Source organism: Pseudorasbora parva, chromosome 14 (assembly GCF_024679245.1).
Source record: "Pseudorasbora parva isolate DD20220531a chromosome 14, ASM2467924v1, whole genome shotgun sequence".
Taxonomy (NCBI): Eukaryota; Metazoa; Chordata; class Actinopteri; order Cypriniformes; family Gobionidae; genus Pseudorasbora; species Pseudorasbora parva.
The window spans coordinates 30097849-30119138 of NC_090185.1; the positions used below are offsets into that span (position 1 = coordinate 30097849).

Sequence of the window (21290 nt, forward strand, 5' to 3'; positions counted from 1 at the left end):
GTTGCATTCATTCTGTTACCCTATATTTGGTATTTAGATTTAGCCAAGTAGTTAGGAATTAAAAGTTACTAGGTCATTATTTTGCTCTACTTTATGGAAAGCAAAGCATCAGCGAGGAGGCTATGATTAATTAATGACAACTGTCTTGAAACATGTTACTAGGCTGTAGCAACCTTAAGGAACCCAGGAGGATGATAAACAGAATGTTTGGGACAGATGTATCCATTCACTTTATTTGCACTTCTCATACAATTGATGTGAATGGTGGAAAATCTTTTGTGTTTCATGGAAATCATCAATGATGACAAAAAGTGCATTCTAAAGTTTTCGATGTGTTGATGTTTGTTGTTGTAGAACATTAGGAGAGTTTGTTAGGGGCTTTGCATATTATCCGTTAACTCCATTAACAGTTGTCTTTATGAACAGTGTCTAATGAGATAATTGATGGAATTAGAACCTTCAGTAACCTTCTTGACTTCCATTAATGTAACTAGGTACAGTATGTGAGACTCTGTATTGCTGTTCTCTGGAACACACTTTTAACTCTTCTCTTCAATGTATGTCTTTTCTAGCTTGTGCCATATCTACAATCCAACCTCAGCAATTTCCAGAATTTAGAGATCTTGAACTTCAGGAATGGCAGCATTGTGGTAAACAGCAGGATGAAGTTTGGGAAGCCAGTTCCCCATGGTGTGACAACAGCAGTGTATCTGATCTTAGAGGACTTCTGTAATACCGCATACCAAACCATGAATCTTGCAATAGACAAGTATTCCTTGGATGTTGAATCAGGTACTTCAAAAAACATACATTTATACAAACAAGACACAGAAAACAAACAAATAGGTGTGATAGTGCAATTTTGTCATTGCTTGTGGCCAACAATATTCACTTAACATTATTTGATTCTTTAAAGGATAAATACCCTGCCATATTAAGCATTTTCTGCCAATTTGAAGTCGTTTTTTCAAACTTAAAATTGCTAGCACCAATCATGACGGACTACATGGATTACAGTTTGTGCAACACATGTTTAATTTGTCTGAACCTAGGACTATGAGTATTAATAGTCACTTATGTTTAAGTTGTCTGATCCTACAACTATGAGTAACAATATTCACTTATGTTTAATTCGTCTGAGCCTAAGACTATGAGTAACAATAGTTTAATTTTGTTGTTTAGGATAGCTGTTTTAGTGTGCAGAGACTTTGTGACTTATGTTACAGGAGCCAACAATCATTCAACACTTCAATTGATACCAGTACTAAAAGGCTACTGGATCATTCTTAATGAACAGTTAATGGGCAATGGTCAAACAATCTCATAGACTTGCATAGGGACAAAACTATTGGGCAGATTTAGGTGTGTGCTCTTTTGCTTTTGTCAATATGGAAAGACCTGTAACAAACTAGCAACCAAATATCAATTCTAGAAATTTGACAGTAAGTTTTGATAGCTGTGCATTTTACAGATACACCTTGATATTGAGCAGGTAATAATAATAATAATAATAATGATAATACATTTTATTTATAAGCACTTAACATTTTAAAGAAAATCTCAAATTGATAGCTTTCTTCTGTAATAGAGGTCACAGGGTTAGGGGTTATTCCAGTCTGGCTTTGGAGAACATTAGGCCTTATTAGGATGAGTGATAGATGGATTGATTCCATACTGCAGACAGATTAGAGGTGATTTGTTCTAGTGAGACGTGCAGCGCTTAACGCATCAGACAAGTGAGTCATATTGGTGTGTCCCTGTGTGTAGGCATGTAAATTCTGTCTGAGCTCCTTTGTCTACACACAGCATCTTTAAATGCCAAACGCTGAAGCCTTCGAATCAGAAAATTAGCTTTATTTTGACAACACATTTGTAATGCATTGCAAATGCACTACATTACAGTGATCACATTTCCCAACTGACATCTATACTTCTAACGTCATTGCATTCCACATTGATTCTAGATCCAATAAAAATATTTATTTTTTTGCATTTATTTAAAAATACATGAATCAGTTCATACACCCAGTAACTTGAATACACATCACCTATGATGAGCATAATTTCTGATTTGGCAAAATCTTTTATTAAATAACATTTGAAACAAAATAACAATAACATATGTTTAAACTTTTACTTTTTAAGTTAAACTTAATCTTTTTTTAAGTTTCTAGGTGCAAAATGTTGTGGTGCGACTCTAAAAACCTAATTATATTTATTTATAAATGAATCATTCATAATAAAATAATAATAAAATATGCATATAATAGGACAATATTTTATTGCTTTTTATTTGGTTACACCACATGACATTCAAAACCATATTTAACCAACAGTACATTTTGTAAGAACTGTTTAAAACTCACTTTTTTTTTATACAAAACATATTTTATTATACTTCAATTAAATAATACACTGTAAAAGAATTTTTAGTTTAACCTAAAAAAGTAAGTAAACTGGTTGCCTTAAAATTTTGAGTTTATTGAAATAAAAAAATTGAGTTGATACAATGATGGAAATTTAATAAATAGAAACTCAAAATATTATTCAATCTAAACCAAATAAAAAATGTGATAAATCATGAAAATAGCACAATTTGGCATGTTTCACAGCGTCATCACAAATAAAACACACAATTACCCAATATGCTTACAAAATCTTTTTGAATAAAGGTTATTGATTCTTAGAAATGTTAATTGTATTAACTCGCGTTTTTAATTTCAATGAACTCAAAATTTGAAGGCAACCAGGTAACTTTTTTTTTTTTTTTTTTACTGTGTAGTATTTATGTTTCATTTATTTTTATTTCAGTTTTTATTCACTTCTAGTTAAATATGTTTGTGGTTCAACTTAAACGTATTTACATTATATTTTATTTTATTATATTTTATTTTTATTGTCAAACACTTAAAATGTTTTAAATAGTTTTAGTTTAAGCCTGCGAACACTGTCTGTGTTAATCATACTTACATAATTTATAATTCATCATGATTAATGTGAGAGTATATGTATGTACAATTTGTCTTTTTTTTTTCTTTCCGGTAGGTGATAACGCTGATCCTTGTAAATTCCAAGCGTGTAATGAATTCTCCCAGTGTTTAGTCAACCGCTGGTCAGGCGAAGCAGAGTGCGTTTGTAATGCTGGCTATTTTAGCGTGGACGGGCTGCCATGTCAGAGTATCTGTGACATACAGGAAGACTTCTGTCAGAATGATGGGAAATGTGACATCATACCTGGCAAGGGAGCCATATGCAGGTGTGTGCTGTGAAAAACAATTCTTAAAGGAACATTACAGCCAAACATGAAATTCACTAACCCTCATGTCATTTGTTTTAGGTGTCGAGTCGGTGAAAACTGGTGGTATCGAGGTGAACACTGTGAGGAGTTTGTGTCAGAACCACTTGTGGTTGGCATCGCCATCGCCTCGGTTGCAGGGTTCCTCCTTGTGGCGTCGGGAGTGATCTTTTTCCTCGCCAGGACTCTGCGAGACCAGTATGACACGGATGATTCAGAAGACCCTTTACGGTACAAACTGTACTTACAGCATAACAAACACTCTCTTAATGCTCCAAATAAATCATAAGATCATATTTTTCGTATTGCTTTTCTATTAATTTCGGAACAAGCTTAACTCCTTAGTGGACTACAAATCTGCTAAATGGATTATTAATAACAGTTCAATTAATATGAATGACTTTTGTGGTGTTGTAAGGCACATTTGAAGCATGAATTGCCAATCAGTTTGTCGGTGCTATGAATGAATGTTGTAAATATAAGCACTCTGAAATGTATTTCTTTTGAGGCCCCAAAAGAAAAGAAAAAATGTGTTTTCCAACATGTTTAATAGTTTTAAAATATGACATTTAGTTACCTCACCTGTTTGAAAAGAAACCAAATAATCTGTACTCTGGAGGGTGTGGAAATGTTTGATGGCACAAACATGCATATTTAGTTTTTATGACCTTGTTGTACAAATAGGCCGGTACGCAGCATATGTTCTCTTTTTGTTGTTACGAAACAAATGTTCTTAGGAAAGTGATGTGCAGGTTGGATCAATTATCTTTTTTGAACAAGTTGTTTCTGTCATAAGCTTCACCTTGAACATTTTATATCCCATACATCATAATGCTGATATGGTGATATGCCAACTTTTTATATCTACCGGCTCTAGGTAACATACAGCATCCCCAAGAAGTATTTGGATACTAAATCCACACAGTATTAGATAGCCATGACTGAATTAGATATGAAACATATTATGTAAACTATGTAAATATTGTGATGATGATGATGATGAAGAACTAGACCTGGCTTAAAGCGTGCACAAAAAAATGGCCATGGGAACAGTCAATTTAAAGTTGCAGACAATTCTAGTTGGTTCTAATAGTTGAACATTTTAAAAGTTAATATGACATTCATATACTTTTAAAGGGGTACTTCAGCGCTGGGAAGATGAATCTGTATTTAAACTGGCTCATCAATGTAGTAGAAATGTGAAATTATTTTTTAATTTGGTGCCTTCTAGACTGAAAAAAGACAGAAAATGTATTTTTGTCTCATGGGGATGAAAGACTACAATTCCCAGAATGCTTCGCTGCCCTGTGAGGCCATTCCCAAAGCCACTTACTTGATTACTGTGACTGAGTTGGAGAAGACACTACAATTAAAAACTGAACGTGTCTGTTCAATATAATGAGTAAGTCACTGCGCAAGTATCACAGCACTGAGCACTTACTGCAGGAGTGAGATAAATGAGCTGAATGAGCAGAATAAGCTCTCAAGATGAGAGCTGAGGTAATCGCGACTACACTCGCGGCATACATTCACAACGCGAGTTCAGTCTGGCGCGTTTCAGTTCATGCCTTTGCAAGCTTAACTTTCATAGAAATTAATTTGAGAAGTTAAAAGACTTACATTGCTCACCATAGCTCCGTTTAAATGAGTGCCTGTAGATGCGACCTGAGCTCTCCCTGCCAGCTGAGTGTAATCTCCCATCCCCCATGCGCGGGTTCAAAACATGCGGAAATGGCTCCCTTTGCTGGCTGTAGTCTTTAGCCTTTGGCCAAACATTCCTCCTATGATGCAAATATCATCATTTTGCGTCATAGGAGGAATTTTTCCAGAAAAAAAATGCATAAATCTCTTGTCTCAGGGGGATATGAGGGGGGAAAGCACAATCATTTGAATATACTCCAGGGTTTCTACTGATACAAAGCCATATGTTAATCGCTGAAGTAACCCTTTTAAGTAGAGGTGTCCAAATACTCTTTGTAGTCATTGTAAATTGGCTTTTAGTAATGAAAATGCATATTGTGCATATTATTATTGTTGTTCTTGTTTTTATTTATTTATTTATTTAATAATTAATTAAATATTGCAGCAACTGAAGAAAACAGATGCAAACAGAAAAAAACCCCAGCAAATTAAGAAATCATCTTCATCAGTTTGACAACACGTGCTACAAATACTCACAAAACAACCAAATACAGAAACACTGTATACACAAAAACAATAACAAATTGTAGCTAAATACTGCACATTTCAGTGAGTATTTACACCATTTCTGTATTTGGTTGCAATGTGAGTATTTGCAATGAATTTCAGTATTTGGTTGTGTTGTGATTATTTGCAGTGTTTCTGTATTTGGTTGTGTTGTGAGTATTTGCAGTGTTTCTGTGTTTTGTTGTGTTGTGAGTATTTGCAGTGTTTCTGTATTTGGTTGCATTGTGAGTATTTGCAACGTTTCTGTATTCGGTTGCAATTTGAATATTTGCAGTGTTTCTTTATTTTGTTGAGTTGTGAGTATTTGCAGTGTTTCTGTATTTGGTTGTGTTGTTAGTATTTGCAGTATATCTGTATTTGGTTGTGCTGTGAGTGTTTGCAGTGTTTCTGTATTTGGTTGTGTTGTGAGTATTTGCAGTATATCTGTATTTGGTTGTGTTTGCAGTGTTTGCAGTGTTTCTGTATTTGGTTGTGTTGTGAGTATTTGCAGTGTTTCTTTATTTTGTTGAGTTGTGAGTATTTGCAGTGTTTCTGTATTTGGTTGTGTTGTGAGTATTTGCAGTGTTTCTGTATTTGGTTGCATTACTAATATTTGTAGCGTTTCTGTATTTGATTACATTGTGAGTATTTGCAGTGTTTCTGTATTGGTTGTGATGCGAGTATTTGCAGTGGTGTCTGTATTTGGTTCTGTTGTGAGTATTTGCACCGTCTCTGTATTTGGTTGCATTGTAAGTATTTGCAGTGTTTCTGTATTTGGTTGCATTGTGAGTATTTGCAGTGTTTCTGTATTTGGTTGCGTTGTGAGTATTTGCAGTGATTCTGTATTTGGTTGCATTGTATTTGTGGTGATTCTGTATTTGGTTGTGTTGTGAGTATTTGCAGTGTGTTTCTGTATTTGGTTATGTTGTGAGTATTTGCAGTGGTTTCTGCATTTAATTGTGTTGTGCGTATTTGCAGTGGTTTCTGTATTTGGTTGTGTTGTGAGTATTTGCAGTGTTTTTCTGTATTTGGTTGCATTGTGAGTATTTGCAGTGGTTTCTGTATTTGGTTGCATTGTGAGTATTTCCAGTAGTTTTTGTATTTGGTTCTGTTGGAACACCTGAGTATTTGCAGCACGTGTCGTCAAACTGATGAAGATGGTTTCTTAATTTACATGTGTTTTTTATATTTTCATGTGTTTTCTTTTTTATATTCTTTCAAGTGTTGCAGCACGTTGAGCTCTCTCAGCCAAAATACTTTGTACTGTCTCAGGAGCACTTTATTTTAAAGTCCTGTTGAGAATTAACATACTATGTACTTATTGTAGTAAGGAAACTTACTGGGTGTTAACTAGGTGCTAACCCTGAACCTACCCATACCTTAACATAACCCATGTAGTTACCTTACATTACTTAAGATTTTTTGTGTGTAATTTATAATAGTTATTATGAAAATTATGATTATTAATATTACACATTTATTTATTAAAACAATTAATTAATCACTTTGTCTGTAAACATAAACACTGTAGATTTGCTTCACCAACACCAGAGTAAACAGGGAAATCTTGGCAGACATGAGTTGACGTAACGTCTCTGCAGGGGATCTATCAGTGATCCTGATCAACAGGTTATAGAGGAAGGAATGCCTGGACAGTAGAACATTGAGCCGCTCTCACTTGGGCTGAGATAATCCACTCACTTTTTCCGTGGCTCCACTATGACCTTTGGGCAGATATAAATAGGTGGGAAGATCTCCTATTTTTACAAGCCCACAACAAGGGCATCCTCGGCTCCATATATATATATATATATATAATTATTAATACATTTTATTGACATAGACTATATTGGCAAAAGTATTGAGACACCCCTCCAAATAATTGAATTCAGGTGTTCCAATCACTTCCATGTAGCCTGACGTGGTCATACTCATTTTTTTTTTTCTGGAGAACACCCTCCCCAAAAGCTATTGGGCTTGTTTTGGGCTAGTAGGTGGTGGGTTTTCTTGTAAAAACTTGGCAATCCTGTCTGCACGCACGCTGGAATAAGTAACGTTAGAAGAAAAAAATGAGTGTAAACGATCTTTGCCTGTGTTGTAAAAAAAATGAATTTAAGGATACATGGAGTACGTACCAACATATTCATCATTTCTGAGAGAAATAGTGAAGGTGAATGCATATACGAACAAGCTCTACGTTTATGATTAGAACAAATTCAACCCAAGTGCCTTAGATGACGTGGATGATTACGTTACTGTTTATTATCTGTCCACTATTGTTTAAAGCCTGCCCTGACAATTTCATTGGTCAGAACAGTTTCTGTTTGGGCATAATTACTCCTCTATGGATCAAGTCCAGACCAAACTGTCCGAGTTCAACTGTTGTGGCCTGGGCTAAATTCGGCTGGCATCCAGGCTAACTCCCATTGCCACAAGTGTATAAAATCAAGCACATAGGCATGCAGATGCTTTTACAAACATTTGTGAAAGAATGGGTCACTCTCAAGAGCTCAGTGAATTCAAGCCTGATAGTCTGCCACCTGTGGAAAAAGTCCATTCGTGATATTTCCTCACTACTAAATAGGCTATTCTACGGTTAACTATTAATGGTATTATAACAAAATGGAAGCCATTCGAAAACAACAGCAACTCAGCCATGAAGTGGTAGGCCTCGTAAAATCACACAGCGGGGTCAGCACATGCTGAGGCACAGTGCACAGAAGTCTCTAACTTTCTGCAGAGTCAATATCTGCAGACCTCCAAACTTTGTGTGTCCTTCAGATTAGCTCAAGAACAGTGTGTAGAGAGCTTCATAGAATGGGTTTCCATGGCTGAGCAGCTGCATCCAAGTTTTATATCATCAAGTGCAATTAAAAGCATTGGATGCAGTGGTGTAAAAATGCCACCACTGGACTCTAAAGCGGTGGAGACATGTTCTCTAGAGTGATGAATCACGCTTCTCTGTCTGGCAATCCGATGAACGAGTCAAGGTTTGGGAGTTGAGGAACTTGTCTGGCCTGCACAGAGTCCTGACCTCAACCTGATAGAAAACCTTTGGGATGAATTAGAGCGGAGACTGCGAGCCAGGCCTTCTCGTCCAATATCAGTGCCTGACCTCACAAATACGCTTCTAGTTCAAAGAACTAGATCGTAAACCTTGGGGAAAGCCTTCCCAGAAGATTTAAAGATGCTATAGCTGTAAAGGGTGGGCCAACACCATATTAAACCCTACGCATTGAGAATGGGATGTCATTAATGTTCATGTGCAATTGTGCATGTAAAGGCAGGAGTCCCAAAACTTTTGGCAAATATAGTGTATGTAGTAGAGAGATGACATTATACAGGAAGAGAAACATTTTTTGGATCAGATTCAAAACATTGTTTCCCAAATTAGCACCAAGGTTGTTGTTTTTTCTTATGCGTTGTTGTAGCTTATAATCTGACTTTATATTCTGACATTTCCACAGATATGCAGAGAATGCGCCATCTCTGGAAAGAGCTACTAAGTACAACCCCATGTTTGAAAGCGAAGCAACTGCGGGCTACAGTCAGTACTACCGCCGTTACCCAATTACCGCTGGACACAGCACCGGCAGCGCTGAGATCTCCACGGACTTCAGCAGCGAGGAAATACGACACATTTATGAGAACAGTGAACTTACGAAAGAGGTACTGTAATAATTCATTTGTTTGCACGTTAATAGACCTTAGAAGATGCCGTATTTCATTTGACAAGATTCATACAGGATTTGTACAGAATTTAAACAAAATTGCCACCTTGTAAAAAATTAAGAGATGGGATGGAAGCACAGCTCACATGATGTTATATTTTAGGCAGTGGCTATTTGCAAGTGTAAACAGAATCTTGTTGCTATTTACACAAAGTGTTAATAGGGTAACACTTTATTTTGACAGTCCACTTTAGACATTCTACTAACTATAAGTAACTTTGCAAATATATGTCAACTATCTGTCATTAGAGTATTTGTAAACTGTCTGATTAATATTTACTAAAACTTTATTTTGTTGGTCCCCCAACAGACATTCCACTGACTCTAAGTAACTTGGCAACTACAATTCAACTTATTCTACTAACCCGAACCCTAACACCTAACCATAACCTACCTGTAATTTATACTTTATGTTGACAGATGCGTACTATTTGCACCTCAGTATTGTTGTACATTAACAGGATGCAATAACAACAGAGTGTAAATTATTATTTTTATTTAAATTAATAAATAGAATGCCGCCTTAAAGGCACAATACAAGCCCTCCCTTTACTTATCCCTAACCCTACCCAATAAATGTAGAAATTTTTCTTAATATTTATTGAAAATATATGCCTTTCCAATGTGATTTGTGATGAGAAAAGAGAGAAGAGCGAGCTCTGCAAAAAGCAGATTTGAACCAGTGTTGATCTCAACAAAAAAGCGATCCATTAGCCATAGGCTTTATTGTTTACGCCACTGAAGAAGTTGAATTACGGATTTTTTTCCCCAAAATTGTTTGGCACAGGCAGGCATAGTTAGACGGAGATAGTGCGAATAGCACTTGCCAACAAGGTTTGCTATATGCACTTGGTGTGAATAGACACTCCGTATATATTTATCTGGTAGTTAGATCGTTAAGTTGACGAATAATTAAAAATACATCTTTACGACATAAAAAGTCAACAAAAAGAAATGTGAAAAACGACGCTTATAAAATTACAATAAATTTAATTGATAAGAAATTTGAGGTGAATAAAATGAGGTGACAATTCAACATTATCTTGCGAACGAACATTTTTATACGAGGTGGTTAATTCGTACAAATTCGTACAACCTCACTCTTATGAATTTGTACGATTTATCTAGACCGCAGTGAAAGGTAAAGGGCGGGGTTAGGGGTAATCATACGAATTGGGCAACTCGTCAAATACTTGTGTTTTAGTAAAAAAATTTTTTTACAAATTCATAAGAGTGAGGTCGTACAAATTTGTACACCTGAATAAAACACGCACAAATTGCCCTGAGATTGGGGTTGGACATTTTTGTATGAATTTGTACAAATGACGAATTCAAATTAAATTGCCACCACGCAATTTTTTAAAAAAAATTTTAAGTAAGCATGAACGGTCCACCCCTAAACCTAACCATCAAGAGAAAATGTAATTACAATAAAATAGTTGCCATAAAAGTAAAATAATGCGCTCATGTGCACAGATGCATTGTGTACACAGCTGTTCATATGTGTGTGTTTATGCAAGTGTACTGCAGAATTACTTCAAGTTTTAATAGTGTTCACCATGCCACATGTTTGCATAGAATATTCCTCAAAAATATTCCTAAAAACACTCCATGTCCTTCAACTAAAGCACTGTTCCCTGTAGCAATGAAACTGTCATAGTTTGTTTAAATGATATATTCACATCGAAGAAAATCCTGGCAAAATTGAACAATGGAGAATGGACAAGCATGTCCTCTTTGGAAAACAATACTTGATAGGTAGATAAATCATACTTCTTATGTAACAGTCAGAACTGAAAGCACTAAACAGTTTTAGAGAAAGAATGTCTTGTATTCACTAATACCTGCAATTCAGTTTAACCATAAAACATTTAGTGGAGTGTTAGTAGTCATAGTTATGTATTTGTATACAAAAATATTGTAAAATATAACTTTATGATGGAGTTTTGTATTTTAAGATTGTTTGTATTTAAGAAGGTTTTGTGGAATGGAAGTGCAGCTCACATGATGTGTTATGAATCTAGTTGTTGATTGTTAAGGTGACGAATAATTAAAATTACATTTTTCCGTTGGCACCAATAGCCCAGTGCAAAAAAACCTGCCTAAAATAAAAAAGAAATCTTTCCGAAATTAAAAGTCAACAAAAAGTCATGCAAAACACAGCAATGCTGCAAAAGTTTTGTCAAAACTAATAATTTGTCAAAGCTAATAATAGTTAAATAAAATGAATTGATTATGAATTGAAACATAGCTATTTTATAAACTGCGATTTTTAACGAATTAGTAAAAATATGTAAAATGAGTATAGTTTTAAGAGGGAGTTTTGTATTATAAGATTAAAGGTTTTGTGGGATGGACAGCTCACATTATGGGCTATAGCTGAATCTGGTTGACGATCATTAAGTTGACAAATAATTAAAAATACACATTTCCGACATAAAATAATCAACAAAACATAATGCGAACCACACAGCAATGCTGCAAAAATGTTGTCAAAACTATGCTCATAAATGTACAACAAATTTAATTGATTATGAATTGAAATGATAAGAAACTTAACTATTTTTCAAGTTGGCGATTTTGTATGAATTCGTACAAATTGTTTGTAAACTGCAACTAGTTTTATGATGGAGTTTCACATTTTAAGATTGAAAGTTACAAAAATGAAGAGATGGAATGTAAGTACAGCTCAAATTATGTTATATTGAATACGGTTGTTGATTGTTAAGTTGACGAATAATTAAAAATACATCTTTCTGAAATTAAAAGTCAACAAAAAGTCATGCGAAACAGCAATGCTGCAAAAGTTTTGTCAAAACTAAGCTAATAATAGTTAATTAAATTTAATTAATTACCAATTTAATTGATAAGAAAACATCTATTTTACAAACGGCCGATTTGTATGAATTTGGTAGTTTTATAATGGAGTTTTTCATTTTAAGATTGAAATTTTGGAAAAATTACGGATAAATAAAAATACATCTTTCCGACATAAAAAGTCAACAAAAAGTAATGCGAAACACAGCAATGCTGCCAAAGTTTGGTCAGAAATAAGCGAATAATAGCGTAATAAATCGAATTGATTATTAATTGAATTGATAAGAAAGCGTAACTATTTTATGAGAATTTGTAAAATTGACGGAAAAAAATGGAATTCGTAAAAAAAAAAAAAGTAAAATGTAACTAGTTTTATGATGGAGTTTTAAGATTGAAAGTCTGGAACAAGGTTTTGTGGGATGAAAGTACAGCTCACATGATGTGTTATATTGAATCTGGCTGTTAAGCATTAAACTAATAATAGTGCAAAACTTTGAATTGATTATGAATTGAATTGATAAGGATGTAACTATTTTATGAGGTTTTATGAATTTTTATGAAGGTATTTGTATAATGTAACAATATATTTATGAAAAAAAGTGTATTGCTTAATCGCATCTAACATAAAGATTTTTGTTTAAACTGTAAACCAAGAGCAAATGTAAATCTGCATTAACGACAACAGTTGGGGCAACAGCCTTAGTCCTAATGGGTTGTTATCATGGCTATCAAAATCCAGTGTTCTGTATTTTGCGTACGTGAGTTTTTGTTGTAGATGGCTATTGCTGCGCGTTTAGCAAGAATGCCATACAAAACCAACCCATTGGGCCACTGAATCTGCATTAACGACAAAAGTTGGGGCAACAGCCTTAGTCCTAATGGTTTGTTATCATGGCTATCAAAATCGAGTGTTCGGTATTTTGCGTACGTGAGTTTTTGTTGTAGGTGGTTATTGTAGATGGCTATTGTAGATGGCTATAAAAAAATAAAAATAAAAATCTGTGTACTGTGCTAATTAATTGAGACTTCTTACAGCTCTTACAGGTTGTTGGCCTTGTTTGTTTCGTTGCTTCTATTGCTCTCCCCTTTTTTTGTAAGTCGCTTTTGATAAAAGCATCTGCTAAATGATTAAATGTAAATGTAAGACACGTAATCTCATGAAGGATTTCTTTAATTAAAGGCACTTTTATGTCCCAGCAATTAATTTATAGTCAAACTAATAAGTTTAAACTACTGCTGTCAAATTGATTAATTGCGATTAATCGCACCGAACATAAATGTTTTTTGTTTTGTTTTATATACAAAATATATACACACATACACAAACACAGACATATTGTATATATAATATATACATATATGTACACACATATATATATACAATCATATGTACTCACATATAATTTAAACAAAACTTTTAAGTTAGATGCGATTAATCGCTTTGACAGCACTAGTTTAAACATATTAGTTTGACTGTAAATTAATTGTTGGGATGTAAAAGTGCCTGTAATTAAGGAAACCCTTCATGAGATTATGTGTCTCACCTTTGCTCTTGGTTTAAAGTGGTCTAGACATCTTAAAGTGAAAGGAAGACTGGGGCAGAGAGGTCAGCTCCTTTTGTTATATAACTGTCTATCTTCTTCTCCCTCTCTTTCACCTTCCCGCTCTCATGACAGGAAATCCAGGACCGTATTCGAATTATCGAGCTGTATGCCAAGGACCGCCAGTTTGCAGATTTTGTCCGACAGCACCAAGGGTAAGTGTTTGTACAAACACAAACCCATGATAATAGACCCAGTACACATGCACCATCGGAATGATCTGGTTTCCATATAGCTTAAGCTCAACTGAAAGCATATGTGAAACATTGCTGATGACCACAGAAAATATTTACGCTCGTCCTTCAGTTTGTAAAAATGAGCAAAAATGCCATTTGCAGTCGCAATTAACTGCAAATTAAAGACGTTCACAGGAATAAACAATTTACCTTTTTAATAACATATTCCTATATGGCAGAATTCTGCTTTAACAATAATACGAGCTGCACGTTTCTTCCTCATACTCTCTGGAACGTCTCGCCCCATAGACTTCCACTGTAAGTGCATTGCTATAAACACAATTTTAGTTTGTTTTAAAAACTAAGCGACCAAGTCAGAATTACTTTGCGTGGTAATCGACTGCATATCACATATGCTGCCTTAACTTGTTTTGAACCCAGAACTTTTCTTTAACGTGCACTGTGGCCACCAGTAAGAGGCCCGAGCCAAATAACAGCCCGCAAAACCACTAAATGCATCACTTACTGGAACGCCAACTTCCCTTGTCCTTCAGTAAAGCATGACCTCAGCAGCACATAAACGTAAATCAATAAATTCTATAGAACAGGGGTCGGCAACCCAGTGCTGGAGGGGAGCCACTGGCACACGAGCAAAAACAGCAAAAGAGATTATATTATATATAGATATTAATATTAATGCTGTTTGTTTAAGAAATGGGTAAATTGCGTCAGCTTGCCAAAACAGCCTCTGCATTAATACCTCAGCTTTTATTCAGTTATGAGCTCTATTGGAAGGCAAACACAAGTGTGATGAAATGAAAGCACGGCACACTTAGGCTGGACGGTGCCGATTGAGCTGCTGTTCTCTGCATTTTGATGAAAGATTTTTTTTTTAATAGAACAGAAAAGTTGGTTAAAAATAGTTAAAGGGGGGGGGGGGGGTGAAACACTCAGTTTCAGTCAATCTCATGTCAATCTTGAGTACCTATAGAGTAGTATTGCATCCTTCATATCTCCGAAAAGTCTTTAGTTTTATCATATTTATAAAAGAAATATGGGCTGTACCGAGTCTTTCCGGAAAAAACCGAGCGCCTGGAGGCGTATCGTGTGGGCGGAGCTAAAAAATGCCGAATGTGCACAAAGCGGTGATGTCCTCAAGCGTGGAGAAACCCGCTATCTCAGCTAATACAGATAATGATCCACAATCAAATCTGAGGCTGAAATAAATTGAACAGGAGAAACGGCAACATCAGGATGTCCGTCTCTGTGGTATGTACTGTATTTAGGGGCCTTTGTGTGTCTTTACGCGCAGTTTATGAGGACATGATTCGGTTTATGGACTATTGTATGTGACTAGACCTTAGAGGTAGCAAGCAAAACGGTTTTGCACGTCAGAGTCAGAATAGTGTAACGTTATACAGAACAACAATGGAGTAACCGTTAGCGCATTTGAATGACGAAGCACGCGATCGTATCGTTTACTGATGTTTATGGTTTATGGAGTGTTCACGGACGACTGGATCTGCACCTGAGAGTGTTTACGGCGTGCATTTCCTCTCTCCCTCTAGTTACGCGTTAATCTATTTAAAGTCAAGTAGAACCATACTCGAAAAAAACACGCCGAAACTTGTGAGAAACCGGAAGGAGTATTTTTAACACAGAAATACTCCATCAAACGTCCAACATTAGTTTTTGAAACTTTGCCTATGTTTAGGATGGGAATCCAAGTCTTTAACAGTGTAAACAGCTCAGTATGCATGAAACAGCATTTCACCCCCCCTAAGTTATGTGTTATAAAGAAACAATCCATCCATCCATCCGTCCGTCCATCCGTCCATCCATCCATCCATCCATCCATCCATCCATCCATCCATCCATCCATCCATCCATCTATCTATCTATCTATCTATCTATCTATCTATCTATCTATCTATCTATCTATCTATCTATCTATCTATCTATCTATCTATCTATCTATCTATCTATCTATCTATCTATCTATCTATCTATCTGTATATCTATCTATCTATCTGTATATCTGTATATCCATATATCTATCTCTCAGTCTATCAGTCTATCTCTCAGTCTATTCATTTATCTATATTTCCATCCGTCTATCTCTCTGTCTATCCATCTGTCTGTCTGTCTACCTGTCCTCTGTCTGTCTATCCATCTAAACACACTTGAACCAGCCGATCAAGGACTTTTTGTTTTTGAATGCGTTTTGGAACTAAACCATAAAACTGTAATTAAAAGAAAATATCAAAATGTCAACAACAAGAAGAACAAAATCCCTGAAGAGAATTCTAAATTGTTATAAATACAATTTCACAATATGACACATCGTGCTGAAAAGTCACAACAATGATTATTGACCCAATCACATAATATTCAAATATATTATAAGGGTTTTAAATATTCTAAAGACGTCTTTAATATTTTAAACTATATTATAAACCCTTACAGAAAAACCACATGAACTTCACATGTGCAAAAATACATGTGACCACATACACATGTGATTTTGCACATGTGAAATTTAACATGTTAAAAGCACATGCGAAATATGTGAATCACATGTTTTGCACATGGGAAATGTGTGCTTTTGGAACATTTGCACATGTGAAACATGTTTTTACATGTGAAGCACATGTTATCACATGTGAAACCCATGTAAACACATTTAAATTCCCATGTAAATCATGTGAGATCACATGTGAAACGCATAAATTCCCTTGTGAAACCCATGTCAATCACATGTGATAACGTGATCCACATGTTTAAAAGCCATTACAACATGTGGAAACATTTTCCACATGTGCTTCACATGTGCCAATTTTGTTGTGACATGTTTTCCACATGTGATCACACATGAGCACATGTGGACACGTTTTCCACATGTGGACACGTGATCACATGTGAAATTCATGTGTTTTTTCTGTAAGGGAAGTTTTAAAGATTCGAGCCTGGTGCCCTTGCTCAGATCCAAAAGCAATATTTAATACTACACTGAAAAATTACTTTCATGCCTTTGAAGAGCAGAGATTTGTTTCTTTTGTATCTTGAAGTATGTCTTTTTTCGAGACAGTCCATTTCTGGATATGAATTAAACTCTTTGTGCACTGGTAGTTAATACGTCTTCAAAAGAGCTCAATGTTCTGATCGACAATGGCATGGCAAGACAAATCCAGACAGCAGGCCCGTTCGTGGGTGTTCTACCTGTGCCAGGTGCCGTATAGAGTTCCAGACAGGTGGAGTGTACCAGACTGAAAAATGAACGCTGGGGTTGAGTAATGGTTAACTGTCATACCAGCTGCAAGCACAGGGCAGATCGCTCACTGTAGTTTGGAGCCAGGCCACACACACTCAGTCTATGTACCGAAACCTAGCAAGCGTCCTATGTAGAAGGGAGGCATTTTAGGTCTCTGTAGGTGACTTTCCAACTAGGAGGCTATTCTAAATGATGCTAGCATCATGTTAACACTTGATTGTAAATTTTGTATGTGCTTTACTTGCGGAACTTTCAAAATTGGCCCTTAGAAGGTTCCATTTAGTGGAACTGCCTATTTGGAATGGTTCTCTTTTCGAATGTTGCCTATTTAGGTAGTAAACGGCATGGCAGCTTACTAGGTATTGGAACAGTGTTTGATAAATTAACACAAGTGTACACATGGCTGGACTTACCATTGGGCTTGACTGGCCCGCCCAGTAGGGGACATCCCGTCTGTAACCCTTTACATTTGTTTGATGTGTACAGTTTTGAAAGAAAATTATTTGTCAGAAATTATTTTCTACATTTCCACTGTCAGGTTTATAAACAGGGCTAATAGCCTCAGACTGCATTTGCGAAATTGTAAGGCTGTATGGCCGCAATGTTTTATCATATTCAGACCAAACTTGGTACAAGTCGTAACAAGCATGACCTAAGGCTACATGCTGCGTTTCCTACGAATTTTTTATTACATTTTTGCTTGCAACTTCTGAAAGCTTTGCCCAAAAATCAGAAAAGTAGTCTCGGCTAGATTTGGGGCAGCATGTCGAAACCCTTTATCCAATTTTCCCATATCGGCCATTTTGGGCATCAGCCATTTTGTATTTTGTAGTAAAATGCTGTATTTTATGAAGTTGAATTAGCGCATTGTTATAAAAGTTGGTTATCAGCACGATGCCCTGAAGAAGCCTAAGAAATTTTGAGTCAGCGCCATCTAGTGGTGAATTCAAATATTCAAATTATAACTTTGTAAATGGTTGACATATTTTTTTTCCTTTGATTCCTGAATCCTTACTGAATCTAATGATATGAAAGATTTTAGCTTTCGTCTTATGTTTTGTTCAATGTTTTGATTTAGCCTTTAAACAACTTTGGCGAATATCTTCAAAACTTCTAGTTCGATTGAGATTGAACGACCGTAGGAAAATCGGAATCATAGCGGATTGTCTAAATATCACTGGCCAAATGTCAAAATATTGATAGTAAGTGACAAAAAATGCAATCAAATTCAGGTGTGGGTAAGTTTTGTATATATGCTCATAAATACAACTGTCTATAACACCTAAACTAAATAAGATATTTACACACAAACAAGGGACTGTGCCTCTTGGGGGTGCTATAATTGAACAAAACATGACATTGGCTCAAACTACAGCACCGTTGGTCCGATTGACTCGGACATGCAGTGTCTTTGACTAGTTGCCGTCATGGTCTTGTATGACATTGGTGTACCTAAAAAACAACATGGCCGTCATTTTAAAAACAAAATTACAAAAAGATCCAAAGCTGTAACTGCAATGGTTTCGCATAGGCATATCGTTACGAAACTGAGTATGTGTCTTCAGCATGCCCTGAAGATACTGAAAATGTTTCAGGGCAGCGCTCCCTTGTGATCAAAATTTTTTATAAAAATTGTATTATAAGCAATTATCTCATTACAACTCAATGTATTTATGGGTTTTTAACTTTTTTGCTTAAAATAGTTTCCAAATGTCAGCCATGTTGGCATGACGTATCATGATTTTGATCTTCTCTAAACTGAGAGAGCACATCATGTATTATAATTAATTTATAATTTATTTAATATTACAACTATACTCTAACTAGGCTAGGCATAGTAATTGTTCTAGGAACCACAAATCATATTTTATTTTTAAGCGTAGTCTATGCCCCATGATGATGTTGAGGTCATTTGTAGCGTAGGTAGTGCCCAAACATAAACACAAGCCCTCGAGTCCTGCCCCGAGTATACGCATATATAAATGTAAAACAGATCACGTAATACATGTCTGAAAGCAAACCACGAACATTCTTTGGTTCTTAGACTGAACCCTGGCAGTAAAGCTTCAGTTCTGAGTTCATTTCAAGCCGTCATTCAAGACAATAATAGTTGACGTACTGATTGATTCAGTGTCACATTAAAACTCAGGCAGGAAAAACTGTCACTGTAATGAATAAGTTGAATTGCATGTTGTTCATTTGTGTACTTTTTTATGTTGTATGTCTTCATTATAGGACACTTGATGCTAGACGAGAGAGCTCTTCTAATTAGAGCTGCAAACTGCTAAACCCAAGGTACTGTATTTGAAAATCAATAATTTTCTTTAAATTTTTGTTTTCTTGACACAGCACCTAAAGACATCGTTTTTTTCTCAACAGACACTTGCCTTTTTTCTTGAATGCAAGAAGAGGTCTTCTTCTGCCATGGTGGAGTCTGCAGAAAGATAGTTTGTGAAGGAAGTAAATGGACTAAAGAATTGATTTGAAGATTTGAAGTGTGCAGCCATCATAATGATGGATGGACAGATTGTGATCTAATGTAGAAAAGCAATGTATTTGTGATTATGTTTACTGTTTTTACCAATGGGCTGATTTATTATTGCAATGTCAAGGCCATATTTATACAGTATCCGTGTCATGTGACCACACCAGATAACATACGTCCGGGCATCATGTCGGTTCCTCTCTTTTGTAATGGAAAGCCTGTATTTCTTTCTTATGGTTTTTCATTCGTCAGTGCCTTTACTTTTGATTCTTACTCTTCGTTTTTATTTGCAATGTGAGACATAATTTCTTGTGTCTTGAAACACGGACTGACTGAAGAGAGAACGTTTTGCAATAGCTGTACTAATGCATACAAAAAAAAGAGTAGTTCCATATTTATGTTTGCAACTTAAACATTTCACGTTTTTGGCCCTTGTGACTATTTTGTTCCGAAGACAAAGCTTACTAAAGATTTGCGTTATGCAGAATTGATTTCAACTACTTCAATCTAGTAATGTGTTTTGTGTTTAGTGACTCTCCTGCAGTGGTTACTTTTTCTACTTTTGTAAAACACTTGCCACACACACAAGTGTATTAAATGTATTTATTCTAAATGTTAACGTCCATTATCACAACAGATTGTTCTATATATGTATATTTTTAATTGTATTGATTTCCACAATGATTTTCATGGTGGTCACAGCACAAGTTCTATTTTTCGAATAAAGAATAGTGCACAATGATTTGATTTATTGTTTGATTTACAATGTATTTTTTTCAAATTTTTGTAAACAACTTTCTTTCTGTACGCACCAGAAATCACTTGAACTAGCAACATCAACAGTGTGTTAAATTACAGATTGGATTGCAGCTCATTTTACTAGAAGTAAAAGTTCCAAGTTTTAATTGGCTTTGTTTAAGCAGTTTGTTGTCTAGGCTTTTTATTTTTCTCTTTTAGATGCTTTGATTCTTTGTCAGATTAACCTCTACATTATGTTCAGGTCTTTGAGATAACATTTGTGTTTTTGGCAAGATGCCTACCTTTTGCTAGGCGTCTGCCAAAAGCTTATTCGGTGACAAGTTGCCTTAAATGCACTTGGAGTAGCTATTAACCAATTTGTCATTTAGCTGATACTTTTATCCAATCGATAAGTCCAACGTCTTCTTTTGAAAGAGTCTTAACCTCAGGCGACACAACCATGGACTGTCTGCAGGTTTGTAAATTGCATTTTTGAAAGATACTGTAGTAGTGGTTGACAAGTAGACTACAACCATTATCTAAAGACATAGGCACCAACATTTGAACTGTCGGCAGTGGTTTCTACAATGTCAATAGTTCATGGATAACCCCCTGCAGGGTTTAAACCTATGATGTTAACAGTTATTGTAAATCCAAAGTCTTCGTTTGAAGCAGTCTTGACCAACCATGGCTAGATATAATCCTTCGCTAGAGCTGATTCGTTTGCTTCCTATGCCATTTTCAGTCATGAGAATATTCCAACCATTTCAAATTTTTTGAAAAACCTAATTTCAAATCCCTCCTAGACGGTTGATCCAAGTCTATTCAGATCATCTTCAGACCATATTGGCAAAAAGTTATCAAAAGCTTCTTGATAAACCCAATCATTCTTGAATAGCTCATGAACAAATTTGACAAAGAGCAAACCAAATTGGACACAATGCTATATATCCGCAACGCTTTAGTATTTAGATCAAACTTGGTACATA

At 35.5% G+C, this 21290-nt stretch overlaps 1 protein-coding gene across 1 annotated transcript in view; it reads left to right on the top strand.

The window, feature by feature from the left end:
* Window positions 1–20284, top strand: part of impg2b (interphotoreceptor matrix proteoglycan 2b) — a 36363-nt gene extending 16079 nt beyond the window's left edge. Inside the window, exons 15-21 of the mRNA XM_067415051.1 lie at window positions 573–792; window positions 3046–3256; window positions 3338–3526; window positions 8950–9151; window positions 13707–13786; window positions 19314–19373; window positions 19458–20284. Coding sequence (XP_067271152.1) covers window positions 573–792; window positions 3046–3256; window positions 3338–3526; window positions 8950–9151; window positions 13707–13786; window positions 19314–19350 — 939 coding nt within the window. The 3' untranslated portion in view covers window positions 19351–19373; window positions 19458–20284. The remainder of the gene's footprint in view (window positions 1–572; window positions 793–3045; window positions 3257–3337; window positions 3527–8949; window positions 9152–13706; window positions 13787–19313; window positions 19374–19457) is intronic.
* Window positions 20285–21290: the final 1006 nt, after the last annotated feature.